The sequence below is a fragment of the Molothrus aeneus genome, chromosome 1 (genome assembly GCF_037042795.1).
Source record: "Molothrus aeneus isolate 106 chromosome 1, BPBGC_Maene_1.0, whole genome shotgun sequence".
In the NCBI taxonomy this organism is placed as follows: Eukaryota; Metazoa; Chordata; class Aves; order Passeriformes; family Icteridae; genus Molothrus; species Molothrus aeneus.
The window spans coordinates 40,085,596-40,105,579 of record NC_089646.1 but is presented as its reverse complement, the minus strand read 5'-3'; the positions used below and the strand labels follow the sequence as shown (position 1 = coordinate 40,105,579).

At 37.6% G+C, this 19,984-nt stretch overlaps 1 protein-coding gene across 1 annotated transcript in view; it reads left to right on the top strand.

Annotated features, from left to right (window-relative positions):
- The first annotated feature begins 248 nt into the window (after positions 1-248).
- Positions 249-19,984, top strand: part of SLC4A7 (solute carrier family 4 member 7) — a 67,242-nt gene continuing 47,506 nt past the window's right edge. The window contains exons 1-2 of the mRNA XM_066555562.1: positions 249-284; positions 9,158-9,239. Of these exons, the coding sequence (XP_066411659.1) occupies positions 249-284; positions 9,158-9,239 (118 nt within the window). The remainder of the gene's footprint in view (positions 285-9,157; positions 9,240-19,984) is intronic.

Genomic DNA, 19,984 nt, shown 5'->3' with positions numbered 1-19,984 from the left:
TCCCTGGGCTGGAATTGAAGGCATTCCGTCTTGCCCATTCTGCTGCTGTGTGACCCTGCGGTAGCCGTAATCAGTGGCCTGGGAGATGAGCGAGCGGAGCGGGAGCGATTGGCTGGGGAGCAATTTCCCGGAGTACATCTGTGTCAGGCACAGGCAGCTAAAGCAGTCATGTATGCGCAGGCTCTGATCTCTGGGGAGGTTCATTACAGGGTCTCCTACAAGGGCATTCTCTGCTTCTGCACATCAGCATGGAGGAAGCTCGTCAAGGGAAGAAAATGCAACCTGTATGTAAATAGCAGCTGTGTAACATAATAATGGCTTGAATGGGATTTGATGCAAGTGACATTTAGCAGCTGTGGCTCAGAATTGTGTGCTACCTTAGACTCACTAGTTGTGGAAGAAATTTTTGAAAGATCTGGTGATAGGAGTAGTAGTTTGAGTAGAGATTTCTGTATTAGGGAAGATATTTGCTGTGTTGTTAGAATTGCTTAATCATAGTAACCAGCTTAATTCAGAAAGAAAATGTTCTCCTATAGTTGTGCCAGTATACTGTCAGACTTGGAGATTGGTTGAGTGTTTTGGATTGGGTTATTTTTTCTTTTGCACTATTTTGAGTCAGCCTTTCTTAATTTGAAGGTTATCAACTGTGGCTTTGCTTGATTCTGTGCAAGTATAGCCAGGATGTTTCTGGTAGAGAGTCTTAAAATAGCCGGCTAACTGTTCCTTTTTGACAAAAAAAAAGGCAAGTGAACTTAATGAGCTGTGTAACTGAGGTGAAGTGCTTGCAGAGGTAACGTTTTCTTCAGACCTCAGTGGCACAGATAAAAAACTCCATTTGTGGGGATTTATACAATGAATTCTAATATTAGTGTTATAAGCTATTTCTTAGCCATTGTATGGGTTGTCATTACCACTGCCATGTAACTGCAATGCAGCGTGTAACAGGGATTACTACTTTAAAAGTTTCCTGGAAACTAAAATTTATGGGATGGAATTTTCCTAGGGTGGAAAACTCTAAAGATCCCTGAATTATTTTATGTATGACATCTAAATTTTCTATTCCATTGTGTGAGCATAAGAAAGAATTTGATTTAGATATATTAGAGTGCATCAGATTGTAGTGGCCTTTGTTTGTCAAGGTCTCTGTAGTGCAGTGCTCGATTTTTTGTTTTCATTGTGGTGCTGCTTTCAGCTCTGGGCACAGAACTGTATCAAGCATGCATAGAAGACTAGGCACAGATTTGAGGTGACTAGTTGTAAACATTATAGTACTTCTCCTTTTTTAATCTGTAATTTCAGGAATTCACTTAATTACGTTTAAGTGACTGGAGATATGTTGGGTTTTTTTGAATGAAATTTAGTACTGTGAGGCAGTGATAAAATGCAACTTCGTGAAATAGCTACTATAATATTAGGTATGCAATTTGATATCTTGTGTTGGATTGCTGACAATATTTGCTAAGTTTATACATGGTGGTGAATTTTCTGGCTTGCAGAATACTCAGGCTGAATTGAAATAGACTTGTAAATGAAATATTCACCTGCACCTTGCTAGGAATCAAGCCATCTCTTTTTCTTGTGCTTGTTCTAATCCAGTTTTTTTGATGAATTGCTGTGGTGTGCCATGGTTGAAAGCCATTCACAATCGTGACCAGTCTCTTTCTTGTCAGTATTATGTTTCCTTTTCTTTCTGACTTTTTCTCACAATTTAATTTTCTCTTGTGATTAATGCAAACTCGGTTTATTGTCTAAAGACATGTTTAGTTTTTCTGGGATGGGACATGGCTTCTCTTGCACATTGTGGTGCTCAGTGTGACCCTGGCTGGATTAAGGCCTGCTAGAACTGAGATAAAACTACATATAAACATTAGATTTCAATAGAAGCAAAACATTAGTGTGTTTAGAACTGCTTTTTTTCCTGAATGTGCTTGGGTTTTGTGGTGTTTAAGTAGCACACATGCATGTCTTTAGTGCCCTCCACATATAGTTTCAGAAAATTCAAAGTACAGTGAAACTTCCGGGGAGTCTGACTGAAGTCTGTTGATATCTTTTGGACATACTTGTCCAAACAAGGTTTGTAGAGCTGCTGTGTTTATTGTAAGTCTTCTCGAATCAGATTGGTCAGATGTATTTGGTAAGGTAAGCTGAGCAGTTAATTAGAGGATTAGTAGGCTAAAAAAAATGTCTAAGTATCCCTAACCTCTTCCGTGATGGATATGGTCTTACTGAAATAAATCTAAGTGTCACACCTCCCTGCAAGGCTCTGAGTGTAGCTTTGATGAGGAGGGGCTGTCATTTACATGTGAGGATTGTTGAGTAAAATAGGAGTTGTACATGCACAGGTAAAATTCACAGGAAAAGAGGGGATGTGTGGTGACACCAAAGCCATTGAGCTGAATTAGAGTCATTCCTGTAGTGCTTGAGCAATATCCTCTGCTAAGATAGTAGGGGAAAAAAATCTCTGGAAAGCAGCTGTTGGAGACCATAGAAATTACAACTAAGGGGGAACCCATCAACAGTATGCTTCCTATTTTAAACCTGGCAAGCGTTCTGTTTGTGAATTATTATTAATTGTGCTCTCATCTGTATATATTTAGAGGGGAAGGCCAGCTAAAAATTGTACGATGACAAAATGAGACAGGGCTCATTTATATGTGATGCATTTTTCCTTGGCTGTTAGGTTGATGTGCTTGATTTAGAACTGGTAGTGTTTCATCACTCTAGCAACTTCTGATGATACAGTATTGCTGTGTAGACATTGTGCCCAAAGAACTTATTTCAAATGCATCTCTAGGACCACTTGTGCAGTTCAACTGAATTTGAACAGTTTGATAGACTGCCTAATACCTTCACTTACTGTTATTTAGAAAGAACTTTGATTTTTTTTGTCCTTTAAGGAGGCAGCAACTACAGATGCCGGCCCTCCTGCCTACTGCGGGCTCATCTTACCTCTGGTTTAAAAGCAGAATCAGTCTGAAAGAGAAGTGAAACAATATATTTAGAAAACTTAGCAAGTGCTGCTGTTAGTTGGTCCTGCAGGTACACCACGTCTACAAGCCCTTCCTATTGACTCACTTTTAACTAAGGCTGCTTGGTGCTGTGTGTGGGTAGCAGTGGGAGGAGACCTATGGGATAGACCTGATGCTTGTCTGAAGTAGAGTGATTGGCATTCAACTCTGCATACAGCATCCAGAGATGACATTACAAATATACTGTTTTACTGGTTTCTTTTCTTTTCCTTTCCAGAGTTGCTGTCCCTGGTAGACTTCATCTCCTAATTTTGTGGGTCTGCAACACTGGTCTTGTCTGTTTTTTACTCCCTGAAGTATTAGTTCTTATTACCTTGAAGCTGTGGGAGGTTGAATGGATAGAGAGGAGGTTGTAGGTGCATTCTGTAAATTGGAGATGTATTTTATTTCCTGACTACATGGAGTATTATGAGTGCCTAGAGCAGAAATGCAGACTTCTGAAACAGACCACTTGGGAAATGTGGCTGTGACAATGAATAATGAATTACCCTGTGGATTCTAAATTACCCTGAACAATATATTTCAGTACCTATGTAACAAAACAACTGAGTTTGTTTATCTATTTTTTTATAAAGATCAGTTTTAAAATATTTTATAGATGTACACACACATACCTGGATACATTTGCAAAGTGGGGTTGTGTAGTTCCTCTTTGGTTGTCTCTGAGATATATGGTCAAAATAAAGGTTTTAATTCCTTTTCATAGCCAAACCTTAATTTCTGAAGCAGGGCAATATCAACAATCTTATGTTATTTAATTTTTTTATTTATTTTTGTCACTGGAGCTTTTTTTGATGGCTGTCATATCCATCTCCTGAGTGTAGATCCCACAAAGGAGGGCTGATAATAGAACTAGAGTCCTGCTTTGGCTATGCTTCCTAAGGCCAAGCCACTGTTGACTCTGATTCATTTTGCACAGGGCCTCTCCTGTTGTGTCCTCTTGCAGACTGCCCATTGCTGGATGGTTTGGTTCAGCTGAACTGCTCCTATGTGCTTACTGGTGGTGAAAGGAGGGAGAGCTGAGCGTGACAGGCAAAATGCACTGTGCACAAGTGCTCATATGCTGCTGATCTTGGTAAATCCACAGCAGCGTGCTACAAAGGTTTGCCAGTGGGGTCTATAGGCAGGGTTTGCTCCTGAGAGGAAAAAATCAAAAATCAAAAATCATTTTGAGAGGAATGATTTCTTGGTGCCACATTCCAGCTTAAGAGGAAAATCCTGTCTGCCAGATCTCTTGTGCTTACAGAAGTAGAGATGTATCCATGGGTTCTTGTGGGAAGGAGGAGGAAACTGTTTGCTTTATCTTCAAGACAGAGAGATTGGGACAGTTACAGTCACAAAGCAGTATGTAGGATCACTGGGACAGCATAGGCAGTTATATTAGAAAACTATTAATATAAGAAGTGTTAAACTGTTGGCCAGGGACATATATAGAAGAAAAACGTTGATATGAGTACGCTTCTTCCTCCCCATCCTGAGTTGGCGTTAGTTTTTGTTGGTTGCATTTTGTATTGTGGTTTTGGCTTTGTTTTTTCTTTTTTATTTGCATCCACTTCAATTAATGCTGCAGTAAAGCTTCTTTGTAGCATGGAAGTTGTAATGTAATTTTTTGGGGAGGGGGGAAGGGTAATGGTGTTTGGAGGTTTTTTTTGTTTGTTTATGCCCTCTCTTAAGCCCTACTTACTTACTTCCATGAGCACTAATATAGTCCCTTCTGGTGCTGCAGGTCACTCTCTAACTCTGCTGGGAAAGAACTTCGGTCTGAGGAAATGTAAATGGAGCACATAAACATTGACTTAGCTAAGTAATGGTCTTAAATGTTGATCTCAAATTATTCTTAACATGGTTACTGTATTGCTCATAGATTTTAAAGGTTTACAGTTAGCTGTATCAGCTATTTATGATCACTGTCTATCACCAGAATGATTTGATTAGATTCTATTTCAAGTACCTTAAAAATGTGCTTCTAGCAAGTTGTCTGTCTTGGAAGTGGTTTTTCAGTAATGCACTTTGGCAGCATGCCCATCTGAAATCTGTGTGACTGCACAAGGTTAAGTGAGTTGCATGGTGAGAAGTGCTTGCAGAGATGACAGTGGAAACTTGCCTTTGGATTTAGTACTCCCTGCGTCATATTCGTGCTAGTCCTTGAGACTGTGGCTACCACATACTGCTGGAGGTTGTCAGTTCTTCCCAACTCAGGGCTTTCCATACAAATTCATGCAATTTAGGATTGACTCTTTTTTCAGTACTAGTTTTAAAAACATGTGGCGTTATAGATACCAAAAGTGTACTGTAGTAAATGACAATAAATGTTTGAGAAGGTGAATTAGTAGTGTTAACAATTTCTGGTGCTTGGTTTTCTGCAAGGGGGAATTACTCTTTTCTCACAGACCGAGAGAAGACATTTGAAAACCAGAGGTGGCAAGAGGAATCCTACTGGGAGTCTGCTGGAGCACTGAGTATTTGAAAGTCTTGTCTGATCTATAGCAGTTGAAAAGGGATTTCTTTTTCATGCTGAGGAGCGTTAGAAGGCAGAGAAGACACATTCTAATATATGCAGGCACCTCTAGCTGAATATGAAGGTTTTACTGGAGGTTGTTTCTGCAGTATGTTTATGAGTATCCAGAAATCTGTTAGGAAAAAGTACACTTAGTGTATCATAATACAGTGTAGTGTATCTTAATACAATGTGCTAGACTTTTTTTTTTTTTTTCCTGAAGTACTCAGGATTTGTTCTGTTTTTATAAATTACCTTCTCCTTTAAAAAAAAAAAGTGCAAAGCAAAGGTGAAAGCTTAATCTCTCCCTAGGGCACCTTGGTTGCTGCTTATGTTGGTTTTTCCCCCCCTTCTCAATTGTTCTGTCTTTTGACTGAAAATGAAAGTTACATACATTCTAAATTAGTCTTGAATTTTACTTTGGCTTGTGTACATCAGCTGTATTTGGGCATCTGTGGGATTGTCCTTGTAAAGTTTCACATGCAGTGAATGGTAAACTGCCCAGGAATATTTGCTTTAAGCTCCAAGTCGTTCTCTGCCTAAAACAGGGAAGTTGACAAATTTTCCACAATCCCGCTGTTCTTTGTTTATGTAAAAAGTTCAGAAAGTAGACAAGAGAACTGAAACGGCAGCTGTAAAATTTTCCCTCCCTTCAGTGCCTTCAACTGACATGATAGATCATCTAAAATTACTGGAAAGCTATGCCCTACAGACTTTATTTTTAACCAGGAAAAGGTTGTAGTTTGGAATTACTCTATAATGTACTTGAATATTTTTGATTTTTTTACCTGACCTAAGGCAAAAATATCTCATACTGGGATTTGCTCTTGGCATCACAAAACAGATATCTTAAAATGATGCTTTGTGTTTTTCTGAACAAAGGCTGTAAATGATATGCTTCCTTCATGTATGATATTTGTGGTTGTTAATGGTTTATTCTTGGAAGAGTCTTTGCATATGTTGAGTACTTTGAGATAGTGATAGAACGGTTTGCAGGGGCACACATGCCTTCCTGTAATCTAATCTTAAAAGACATGTTACTTTCACGTGATGTGGTTTTTGAAGACTGCTTCTGTATGTATGAGTTTGGCAGAGAATCTCTTTTACTGAAGGAAAGGGTGATAAAAATTAATAATGTGATATAGGACACACAGCAAATCCACTTTCAAAATGTTATTGGGAGATGAAAATTTCTTCTTATGTGTTTATTTTTCACAGTGTGTATGCAGTTTTCTACTGGAATGCAGTTGTTTGTATCATCTGGAGAAAAACTCTTTCTTCCTTTGTTGCTCAAAAAACTGTGTGTTTGGCAAGATTTCAAGTGTCCTAAAAGGACTGCTGGGGATGGGTGTGTTTATTTAGGTACAGGATTTTTCAGGAGTCTGTGGCTGTAACCATGAAGCTAATTGGGGAACAGATTTTGATAGCGGTTTTCCTATTACTAGGGTTTTTTTTTTTCCTACTCAGATATAAAAAACCACCTAAGGTGGTTCAGAGAATTTGTAATTCTTCTGTCTGCTTCCATCTCTACTTGGAGTTTTGTGGTAATGTGCATACTGTGTGTATCTGTTTCTGTGAACAGGAGTGTACTACAGTGTAGGAGACAGGAATATACTATTTCCCCCCATACTCCCCTCCCATCTTATTACCATGACACTTGAAAAATTTCTACCACTTTTTTATTAACAGGTCCTTGAACATTTTCATGGTCTTTCTCCAACAGACATTGCCTCAATTTTTAAAATTGTAGCAATGTGGAGTGTACAAGGTTTTTTCTACCCTGTTTCCAAAACTACTGTCACTACAATGCAGCAGTAGTGACAAAGTTAGGTTACTGTGTAACGCCTTTCTTGAAAACCCTATTTTCAGGGACACAGCTCAGAATTGACTTATATTTAGTTTTCAGAGGTTTCTTCTGCCATGTGCTACTCTTCCCTCTTATGTTTTTAATTATTTACATAGTGCCAGCTGCTTTTAGTTTTTTGTGGTCTAGCTGTGTCTAACCTTTTTTTGAACCTCATCAGAATTTTTTCCCAGCATGTGGGGCTTGTCCTCTTCATTTTCTTTAATCTTCTTTCCTCAGCATTTAACTACTTAAATTTGTTTTGTGTATATGCACACAATATATTATAATAAAGATATTTTTTGTTAAGATCAAGGACTTCTGTGTTCAAAAAATTTTTTTTGTGAGTGGGAGTTGATACAGTGTTTTTTAGCTTGTACCTGTTACACACAGATATGTTTTTCATCCTTGCCACTTTTCCTGTGAAGTGACAAACTTGTTCTATGTTTAAAGTAATTGCATAATTCTAAGACCAAAGTTTAGTTGAATGTCAACACTGTTAGGGTTCCCAGTTCCTGTAAGACTCCTGATTTAGGCTTCTGTTTTTCCCTCATGAACCCATTATCAAAGATCCTCTGTGGATTGAAATGTAAAGCATCAGATCAACGTAACTGCTGCTAGAAGCAGTGATCAAACAGATAAACTTGTGGTGGATCTGGCTGTCATATGGCCACAAGAGAAGTCACTTTGGTGAGCTGATCTAATGGAAAACGAATCAAGTTGTTATAAAAAAGCTAAAAAAAACCCCAAACAACAAAGAAACCACACCATTTCTTAAGCGCTTTTAATCTTATTTCATGATGGTTAGGTCTGACTTAAGGAAAAAGTGTGTGCCCAAGGGAGCAGAAAGATCAAGCACACAGTAATCTTTAGCAGCTAGCCTTGCCCTTGTATTTGGATGTTAAACTGCCCTTAGGCAGTTGTTCTTTTGGAGAACCAGCTCTGTCAGGAGGCTGTAATTTGTGATCTGTGAAAAGTGGACTTTATTCTAAGGAATGCAAACACATGGAGAAAGGCAACTCTAATGTTGTTTTGATGTCAAGTCTGAGATGGACTTGAGATTTCTACTATTCAGTTACTTTATTTTTGTCAAGACTGAGCAAAAGGCAGTTTTAAGGTGCTTTAGTGATGTGCTAACTGTGATTAGAGGATGTGTTCAGAGATAAGCCTCTATCTATTTCAAATATTTCATGTTATGAGTGTGGTTTCAGTAGTAATGGAACCCCAAGGGTCTGCTGGAAACTGCTGCTTTTTAACTTTGTGGGTAAAAAAAAAAAAAAAGGGAATTAGGTTAACAAGCTGGCTGTTGAAACCTGAATGAAGCAATTATTTTGATATTTCCAGAGCTGTGGGTCTAGGAAATACCTTAGGATTTTTTGCTACCCCTTTGTTCAAAAAAGCTTCTTATTTGTGCTGGAAAATCTCACACAGGAATTGCCCACTAAAGAGAAGAGCTTGAGATCTCTCAGTATTTACTTCTGTATCTTTTTATAAATTTATCAGTTATTTCATGGAAGTAGATTGATTGCTGTTGAATAAAAAGCTAAAAGAATATTGCACTTTTGAAACAAGTGTCCTGATTGTAATGAAATCCCAGAGCATTGCAGAAGGAAATTTTATGGTATTTAGCCTGTCTGTTGATTTACTGTCTTTTTCTTCAATGCAGGGTAATGTTTTCTTGAAAAATTGGATAGATAGGTTTTCAGTGATGACATGAATATATTTCGGAATTTAGGAAAAAAGTAGTTCTATTTAGTTGTAACTTAAACTTGTGTCTTGTTTCTTCAGGGTCATGATGAAGAAGCTGTTGTGGATATGGGCAAAATCAGCTCTACTATCAATACAAATTTTGAGAAGGAAGAACTAGAGAGTAAGTTTGTGGTGGTTTTGTGTTTGATTAACATGTATTTTTTGCTTAGGGATAAAAGATGAATTTTCCTTGCTAAAAGGAATCAAAATTTTATGGCTATCATGAAATTCTGGGGTAAAACCGGTGAAAGGCAGAGGTGACATGCCCTGTTTTGTCTCTGTGCATGCTGGTAAATATCCACCGTTCTAATCTGTCACCAAAAAAAAAACCCCCAAAATTACTGAAGCTTTCCAAGGAAAGCTTGCTTCTTAGACTTAGGTTTGAAAAAATAATTCCTGTCAGTAAGTAATTTTCCAGCATGAATGATGTCACGTTCTGCAGAATTAAAAGTCAGGAAACAGGGGTCATGAGGGAGATGTTTGTTTTCTTTTCTGAAAGTTAAGTGTCCTTGTGATTGTGGTCATGCACTTCAAATACTGAGAGTCTGAACAGACATGTAACTGTCCTTCTGGTTCCATAGTAAACTGTATGTTCCACAGTCTGCTCTCAGTAAAGCATTACGGTAGTCTTCATTATTTGACTCGGGATCCCACATTTAGCAATAAAATAGCAATGATTTAGTTTCATGTAGCAGAATGTAAAATTCGGTATTTCATCTAAGATGTTACTTTTTTTCTTACTTGAAAACAACTTAGTTTGGGATGAGGATTCATGCATGCTCCTTAATGAACAAGGAAAAAACTAGGGGGGGATCCAGTGTTAAAGTCTTCATTATTTACCTTTCACATGGAATACTCTTCTACATTTGCAGAATGCTAGAAGGCAGTAGATTCACTGAGTTGTACTGACTCTTGCACTGCTTCAGCACACTGTAAAACCATAATGGCAGCAGTTTCTGGCTAAGAAAGGTTGATTTAGGTTGCTGTGACATTTTTCTCACACTGTGGTATAAGAGGAGACAGTTTAAAGTGATTGAAGTTGTTTGCTGCTGCAGTCATACTCTTGATCTGTCCCCTTCATTCTGTTACTGTTTTCTGTCTTGTGCTAACACTTCTGTTGGCCTGACCAAACCACAATCCCAGCTAGGTCTGTTAAGCCATTGGAAAATTTACCAGTCTGGCAAAGGAAGATGGTCAAGATCGCAGCTATTGAGCACAAAATGCCACACTGATGGATGTGTGCCAGAGCTGAGCAGAGGAAGGAAGCATGGATGTGGGGCTGAGAGATGCAGCAGTGGAGGCTGTGATGATGCTGGTTTAGATGGGGTTCTACTGTAGGGAAACCACTGCCTTGGCTGTTTCTGCAGTTGAATCTTCAGTGGAGATTTAAGGTGTCTCCTCCTTAATTTCTTTATCTTGCATTTCTCAGGAGATGACCCAGAAAAAGTGTGTGTGTATGTTTTGCAGGGAGGCAAGGGTTAAGGGGAAGCAGGCATCCAGCTGGAGTAGTGTTGGAGGCAGGAGCTTTAGCAGCTGTAATACCTCGACCCCAAGGAATGACATGGGAATGTGCAGCCAAATCTCTTCCCCAGTCTCTTTCAGAGCACATTCTTGTAGGAGTGCTTCAGCTTGTACAGCACTGCAGTTAACCAAGATACTGGGTGGGAAGGCAGAGGCTCAGGTTGCCTGAGGCAATTTAAGCACTTGGATGACTGCTATGGAAAATACCCCTGTCTTACCCATAGCCAAAGAGTAAATTAAGGTAAAATGTAGACTGCTGTCCAATGAACAATTGAGTCAATGTAAGTGCTTTTGAAGGGAGGAGTTGAGATCTCACTCTCCTCACTTTGCTCTTATCCATGCACCTCATCTTCTCTTTCACTCCCTCACTCATTTTGGAGTGGCCAGTGTTGGTATCTCAATGCAAGAGGGGGCTGGCTATACAGAGGTTTAACAAATAACTAGTAAGACACATACTTCTAGTAAGAAGTATGTGACAAAAAAAAAAAAAAAAAGTTTTCCAGTAGTTTCCAGTAGTATTATCACATCTGTGAAGCTGTATATAGGTACACATTTTCTCACATAAATAGGCATTATTTTTGGTGTTCACATATATTTTTAGTATCTTGTATGTTTGTAAGAATTAAATTTTTATTGATAGAATGGAACAAGGGAGGGGCACCATATAGTTTGACTTTTATCAAAGTGAAAACTATTCCAAAGTAAGAACAAAATGTTTTTTCTTTCCTTTATGAAAGAGAAAAAGGTATGTAAGTGTGATTGCTCAACTCATATAGTCACCTTCTCAGAGATTCTTCAAACTCAAGGTGTCTAGAGGATAAAATTACGTTAACTTACAGCTCTGTTTAAGAGTTTATTATTTATAAGCTATTATGATAAAAGTAGGTCTGTGGAAAGTTTAGGTTTTGTTTTTAATTCTGGTATCAAAATCCTACAAGGAGAGAAATGGGATTGTTGGCTGCAAGCAGTAAAACAATTCCAACTAGCCTTATTTTTCATTTTTGACACAAATATTTTCTTGTAAGCTTGGGAAGCCCTCTACTAAAGCATTGGGCATTGGAAGTGTTTTAAGACTTTAACCTATTTCAGTCTAGTCTTTCCATATGTGTTTCTGGTGACTTGTAAAGGAGTAGTAGGAATTTTGAACCTTTACACAAGTATGCATCGATGTATTTTCAAGGAGAGTCAGCAAGCAGTGCGTTGAGTTCAGCTCTGGTGTGAAGGACAATACTTTTTAGAGCCCATATGGACAGATGATACTTAACCTCCTTGAAGCATGTACAAACTAATGTTAATAGGTTTGATACAGCAGAGGGCATAATTTTGCTCTTAATACTAAAGGAAAGGTGTCTTAGTGTTGTCAGTTTCTTGTATGTTCTGGAAATTTTCTGATGAAATGTTAATGGAAAGAGAAACAAATGCTAAAGGAGAAAATAGATCTTGAACTTGGAGCTTCTCAAGCCCTGCATTCTATTTATGGTGGCTGGCAGAGTGTGGTACCTGTCTGGAGTGACAGTGTTTAGGTTAGAAAGGTTAGGCACAGGCTGCTGGTTTCGTAACACTCTTCCCATAAAAGAGGAATGGTTAGAGATGGTAAACTGCAATTGTGGGCAGACTGTGTGTGTACTAAATAAAGATACTGCACTTTACTGAGGCTGTAAGGCCTTATTTTGAATTAACAAATGTCAGTTTACAGAAGAGCTAGAAAAGGGAATAACATCTTAAAATAACCTTTTTTAAGGGCACCTAATGTTCTTAACTTGATGCCAGGCTCTTTGAGCTGCAGTGAATGAGAGTAATAACAAAGTCACCCAGGAGCTGGAAGTAAGGCATGAATATTAATGGCAGAGGTGTTTAATGTGGTCTTGTAAAGTGTATTTTCTGTTAAATGATGTTTAAGGAAAACTTTTTTAACTTGGGCTGGCTTGATACTACAAGGATGCATCTTTTAAACTGTGTAGCTACTTTTCAACCTTGATTTGAGGATACATTTACTAGATACAGTGTAAGGGAAGAAGGGATACATTCTGTTACTCTTAGTGGGCCTAACAGAGATAAGCAGTTTACACATTACAGAGGTTTAATTCCAGAAACAATCTTGAGGTCAGGAATGTGTGTCTTGGTAGACTAGTTTTCTGTGGCATAAATCCAAGCACCAGCTTTCAAGAGTTAAGATGGTTTAATAGCTATCTACTCTCACATTATCCCGTGGCAGGTGTAAGTAATGTTTACATTTTAAGTGACCTTATTATCTCTTATACCTTGATGAGCCTTAATTTTTATTTAAGAAAAGAACCCTGGTTTTCACTTAATCTTAGTTGACAAGGACAAGCAATCAAATAATCCTGTATTTTTTCTCCCCTTAGGTGAATATTGTGTATCTAAGTAGAAGACTTGCTGTACAAGTGTTTCACAATTTGAAGCTTTTTAAAAGTGTTTGACATCAACTGTGTCCTAATGACTTTTTCCCTAACTTCTTTTATTTAAGAGAACAATATGTAATGATTTTGTTCTGATTGCATTAGAAATTTTATAAAAAGACAGCAAACTGCAAACTATAATAGTTTTATAATCTGAAACACACATAAAATTATTATTTAAGTAATATGGTCATAAAACTGAAGTTCTACCAAACAGCATGAACCAAAACTTAAAACTTGCAGTAAACTCGATAGTCCCAGATCACTCAAATATAAAATTTTTGAGAGGAGGCAGAAGAGACTGCTTGATTCTACAACCTATTAGTTCTTGATGACTTTTCATAACCTTTACCTTTTTTCAATCCCTTAAAAACCAGTTGTTCCAAAAATTGACTAAACTTGTGCCTTGTTGGATATTAGAACTATTTCTGAATGGATGATTTCTTTATTTGCAGTTCACTGAAACTTAGTGTTTCATAGCAATTTAAGCTTTTAAATTTACCTTTTCTAATTTACAAAATAAATAAAAAAAGGAGAGAGTTTGAGGTTTCCTCAGGAATGAGTAACCCTTCTGTGAAGCAAGATTCCTTCTGTAAATACCAGTAGATGCATTTGCAAACCAATCCATTTACACGCTTGTAAAAAGAGGGGTGTGATCAAATTTGTTATGACAATATATTTGTGACCCATTGGTGAAGTCAGAAAATTTTCATTTCAGAAGTTTCTTATGAAATACTTTACAAGAACAGTGTTAGAATGTGGAAGCCTTATGTCTTTACCAGGGAGATGGGAACTGATGATCTTTAAGATCCATTTCCACCCAAACCATTCTGTGGTTTTATGTTGTGTTCAGTAGACAAAGGGCTAGTCTTGAATGTTAATGGGACTTCCACTTGAATTGCTTATTTCTAGGTTTTCTCTCCTCCAACAGAAACAACTCTTTGAAATTACCTTATATGTGTATCCTTTTTCCTGAGCTCTGCTGCAGAGACAGGCTGCACTGAGGATCCTCAGCTGGGATAAAGCGTGGGGCCCAGCTCTGCTCTGGCTCAGCTGTGCAGAGCAGGGATGGCTTGTCCTCCCTCCCATCAGCACCAAGGGCTGGCTCCTTTCCCTGGCAAGGGACATGGCTGCTGGCAGGGAGCCACAGGTCTGTGCCAGAATCCCTGTGTGGCACTACCACCCAGCACTAAGCTTTTCCTATTACTGTTTCTACCTGCTTATCTAATATAAACCCTTCCTGAATATTGTTGATTGTGTCTAATAGAAGCATTCAGTGAATTTTTATCTCTGACTGCCCCTATGAACTTATTTGGCTTTAAGTCAGAAAAAAAATCACTTCTGTGTGTAATGAGAAATCTGACATTTACTGGTTTTGTCAGCATAACATGCCAATGTGTGTTATGTAGTGAGAAAACACTCTTCCTCAGTGCTTTACCCTGTGCTAACTACGGTTTGGGATTGTGCTTCTCAGTTTTATCAGTTCAAGTATAAGGAGTGTATTCTCAGAGAGACTGAATTCCTAGGAGCAGCAGGAGATTTCAGAGCCCAGGTACAGCCCAGGTTGTGTACTGGATTCTAAAATACGCTGTACTGTGGAGAAACCTTTGGGTTCCAGTCATGGCATGCAGTTATCCCGTGAAAGAATTTTCTTTACTTCTTTCTACAGGTTTGGTTAGAAAATTTTATCCAAATGTTTAATTCTGAGAGCAAGAGATAGCTTTAGTTAAATAGTTCCTTTAACAAGAAGAATCCTTGGTAATTAAAGGACTTCTTAGTAGTCAGTCGATGTGTGGAAGACCAAGATTATGTTAAATTATTTTATATTCAATTTTGATACATTTAATTCTGTAGAAAATAATTTGACTCTTTCTTGGGAACGTGCATGAGAAGTTTATGAAATAAGTGAAAAATGCTGTTTGTTCTGAAACATTTAGTTTCTTTCTTATGACAGGAACTTCACTATCAATACTAATTTCTGCATTTAATTGCATCCTTCAGAAATAGAACATTATTTTTAATTAGAAAATTAGCATAGTGGAAGTATTTTTTGTGAATTAGTGACTTGAGTGATTTTTCGTTATAAATAAACAAGGGGGTGTGTGTGTGTGTGTGTGTTGGAGGCATTGTTCTTGTTCCTTAAGTTTTACCAGAACCAAGAATATTTGGAGAAGTCCTATGGGCTCTGAAATTTTTAACGGCAAAAAAAGACACTTTTGTTCTTACTCTTACTTCTTTCATCCCTCTCCTTTCACCCCATTTTTGTGCTTCTACCTTCAGAGCAATCTTGTTTCAGAAAAGGTCACAAGAAGTTGTGCTCATAGATTGCATTGAGCTTATTTTTGTGCATACAAGTACTCTCAGTGATGGAAGGGAAATTAATACCAAGGAATGAGATGCTGTGTTCCAGATCTTTCCTACTAGGGTAATGCATTTGGAGATGTGATTTAAGACATCAAACAGCTGGATTTCTTCCCTGTTTTATGATCTTAAGGAATGGATTAGGGTCTCTCTTGCAGATACTCCAGTTTTTCCATACTGGAATGCTGCATGCTAGAATGAGATAGATTGTGACATTATTTGATTAAAAAAGGCTTCTGTATAAAATAGATTTTCCATCTTCAGATTATTATTTAAAGATTTTCTGTAGAAACAGTAATTCTTGTCACAAAACTCTAGTCTTCAGTTGGGAAGATAGGGTCACAATGGTACGTTGTGAAAGGGTGAGAGTGATCACACATAAGATGCTATATTGGAAGTGAAAGTTGGATATTAGGTTTTTTTTTCAGGTAGTGTGTTGCTGTAGGTTGGTATAGGTTGCCTAGATAGGCTGTAGAACATATATCCTTAAAATTACTAAAAGGATGGCTATCATCCTAATGAAACTGATCAAAACCATGGCTTCAGCTTTGAAGTTGGCTGTACTTTGAGCAAGGTTGGACCAGGGAGCTCACCTGCAGATGGTCCTTACATCGATCATTAATACATGATCACTCTTAGTTCTAATTTCTACGTAACAGGGTTTCAGAATCCACATAGATACAAACTTGGTTTCCTTTACTTTTTCTTGTTAAGATGGAGAACAATGTCCTTCTTTCTATGAAGCTTTAAAGGCATCTAGCCAAAGAAAAGAGAAGGTTCTGTGTGAAAAGAGAAGACCTAGTGATATCAGGGCATTTTTGTTGATCTCTCTCAGACTTCAGAAATCTTCTATTATGAAAATCTTCCACTTTCATGGGAGCTCTGGGGAGAAATCAGGAAATGTAGAGCATTTTCTTTTCTGTAAATGTTATAGGACTTCACCCAAAGTGACTTTTGGAGTGAGACCAACCATGTGATTGCAGATCAACCATGTGATGGAGACACGTTTCAAGATCCTAACACTTAAGTTTGTTTCATATTGATAAGGGCCTTAAGTAGTAAATACTCTCAGTGGATTTGAACAGCTAAGCTTGGATAAAGTCATGTTGGATTAAAATGAGCAATCATCTCTTGAGCTTTGTATTACTAAATTTAGTATTGGGCAGTCTACTAATTCTATTGATTATTGGTTTATAGTAATTCTGTAAGAAGCTTTGTTTGAAAGTGGTACTGTGCTACAGACATTTACGTGAATAAAGCTTTGAAGGTCACATGATGTACCTTTTGAACTTCTAAACACAATATTCAAGTAAAGGTTGTGTCCCTTGTAAAAATAACACCCCCATGCTAGAAACTTGAATCCCAACCTTTTTAGAGTTAAATTTATTTCCAGTGCTTTCACAGATGATATATTAATTTTATATTAATTGCCTTTCTTGGAGGTCTGCTTTTTAATTTTGTTGAGGTTTGGTTTTTTGGCCAAACCAAAATTTTCTGAAAAATATGAAATCTGAAAAATAACTTGTTTAGTCCAATTCACTGGGAATGAAGGAAAAAAAAGGAAAAATGGCCATGTCTTTATTTTACTTTGCTTTTCCTTGTAAATTATATTTATAAGTAAATCTCTATCTGTCTATCTGCAAACATTATTACTCCTATCTGAATAATGAAACTTAAGGAAACACAGACCTACTCAGTGCAGCTATCTTATTTTTAGAAGGCTTCTCAATGCTTTGCTTTGTTGAGTTAGAATCAAAGTTAAGCTTGTCCAATTTTTATTATGTAGTTTTGTCCCACTTTGGAGTTGAATATGTCTGTAAGCAGTTTTTGGGTAATCATGACAGTATACTCAACAGCAGTAGTTTCAGATTTTCTAGACAGTAGTTGAAATATCTTTATTTATGACTGTGACATCAGAATGAAGGTCCCTTTTCCTAAGGAACACTCAGGTGCACTCATAAGCTTCTGTTTGCTGTAGGTAAATTTTTCACGGTTGGTCTGTTGTACTGCCACCCTCACTGCTTGCTCTGAAAAATATTTCAGAGGCTTTTTGTCAACACCAGGTATTTTTTAAAGTTACTCTGATGGAATTACATTGCATTGTGATTCATTTTACTTTATAAATGCTGACAATCATTTGCTCATTGGCATTTCATATTAGTCCCAAAATACCATTGCAGATGTCTGAACACTTTGCATATACAGAAGTGCTTTGGGGAAGGTAGTCTTGATGTACATTTGCCTGCAAGACCATGTATACGTGAGGAAATAGTCTCACAGTAGTCACTTCTGGGCAGTGTGGGCTGAAGGGCAGGATCATAAGCCATGGCTAGACTGTTCCCTGTCTCTGTGAAACCCTCATTTGTTCAGGTGGCAGGAAGGTGCTTCCTTTAAATCTTTCTTTTTGGAGTGGACCAGCAATATCAAATGTTGTAGGTTGTGGACTGACCATCCAGGTTGCCTACTTTGTGTGCTTGAGGCAGCTATGAGGCACCTGGACATGATTCTGTGGTTTCTGTGATAGTAAAAGCCATTTGCTGTGGACCCAGGCTGTTTAAAAACACCTTCTGTTTGTTGCTTATTTCAGCTCAGTTTTCCATAGCTTTTACTTGTGTCTTTGCAGCATATCTGCTCTCCTCCAAACTTTTCTACTGGAAAAAACAAGTTCTGTCTCAGTGCAATTAGGTAAACGAGATAGACTTATTTCCACCTCTCCTTCATGCAGCAACATGATCTTTGTCTATGGAAATGGTCACACTAATACAAATGCCAGTTTTTGCAATAGCAAGGTATATTGTTTAAGATGGAGATCCTTGGAAAATATGTGAGGGATTTTTGTCTCTTATTTGTGGGAACAGTGAAAGACCGAAATGTGGAAGTCCTTATTTCTCAGGGAGTAAAGTCCTGAACAGTGTCAGTCAGCTCCTTCAAGGTTGTTTTTTTGTTTTGTTTTGTTTTTTTTTCTTTAGTGCCGTGATCAAAACACATGCTTAAAATGTGTTTGTTAATTACATAAAATGCTTGATTACTAGAAGTGTGCAAAGTTTCTCTTAGGAAGAAACAGTTCCTGCAAAAAAATCCAGCACTTTGGCAACAAATAGAACAGTTGGAGTGTATATATAAACTGTAGTTTGATACCTGCTAATTGAACATATAAAATAAAACAGAAACCCTAACAGGCACAATAACAGGACTTGCAGTGAGCGATGGCTCACTCAGTTGCAGCTTTGAGTGGAATGTGGTGAGTAATGCAGTTATTTTTGAACCTCATACTTTTGCTTTCCCTATGCATAAGGTTATTGTTTCATGATGGTGTCAGCAACATGACCATTGTTAATGATGCCCCCTGATCATATTACATATATATATACACCAAGTGCAGTGATTTATAGGCGTCACTTTGGCATTAATTTCTCTGGGAATTGAATTGTGCATAGCAGTCATGGAGGGCAGGGGTGGGTCTGCCAGGCAGGGGCTGGGTATTGTTGGAAGAAACTCACAAAAAGACAAGTCTCTCTCTATAAATAGGACTGATGATTGCTTCCAGAAATTAATCTCTTTTCCACTCTTACATGGAAACAAATAGCTTTTAATATGCTTAGTTTCAGATTTGGTCATAGTGCCAGTCAGTCAGCTCTAATTAAACTTGTGTTGGAAGTGTGTCAAGAATTGGATCCTGTTATGTGAAAAGGAATCTTTGACCAATTAATTAAATGTTGAACTTACTTGTGTGAATAATGGTTTTTGCTTGTATTTTTAGTCAGCACTGTAAAAATACACAAAACTTCTCTAAAGCAGTATCTTTGGCCTTAGAGATTCTTTTTTTGGGGAAATAAGCTTGACATCTTACCACTTTTTGTTTCTTTAAAGCTCTATAATCACCAGGAATCTTAAACGTCTTCGTGTGTCCTAGGTACATACATACATATGTGTGTAGGTGTAGTCACAATTTCTAGGGCTTGCCTTCATAATGTAAATTTGCTGAATTTGCATCTGTCTAAGAGCTGGAAGACCACTTCCTTTTCCTTTGGTTAATGTCAGTCTTCTGTAATAGCTCTTCAACACCAAGAAGCAGAGTATTTAGTGTTGTAGTTAATTTGTCTCTTCCTGCAATTGTTTGTTTAAATAGCAATGAAAGGCCTATTGTATATGCTATCTTCATTACAAGAGACATGGTAGTAATATGTTCGTAACAGTCACTTGATTGATATCTTTTGCTAAGATGTTGATGCTAGTATTGTCTTGATGTCAAAGGTCAAAGGAAAAGCAAGATGTTGAAAGGACATGTCTTAAAGAGCAGTGTTCATTAATTTGAGGATGTGCTCCTAAATTTATTAAAGCATTCTAGAGTAGGAAAAAAAAACCCACCCCAACATCTCTGGAAGTTATTTGAAGTGTTGATATACATTTCAGAATAGAAGTTCCTTATACTAAGTTAATGCTGTAATTCAACATCAGTTTCACCTTGAAGTGTTATGTGCTATTTGAGAAAATACTGGCAGCTCTTTCAAGGACAGAAGACTACTTGCAGACTCTGAATGAAGGGGTAATTTCTTGATGAAGT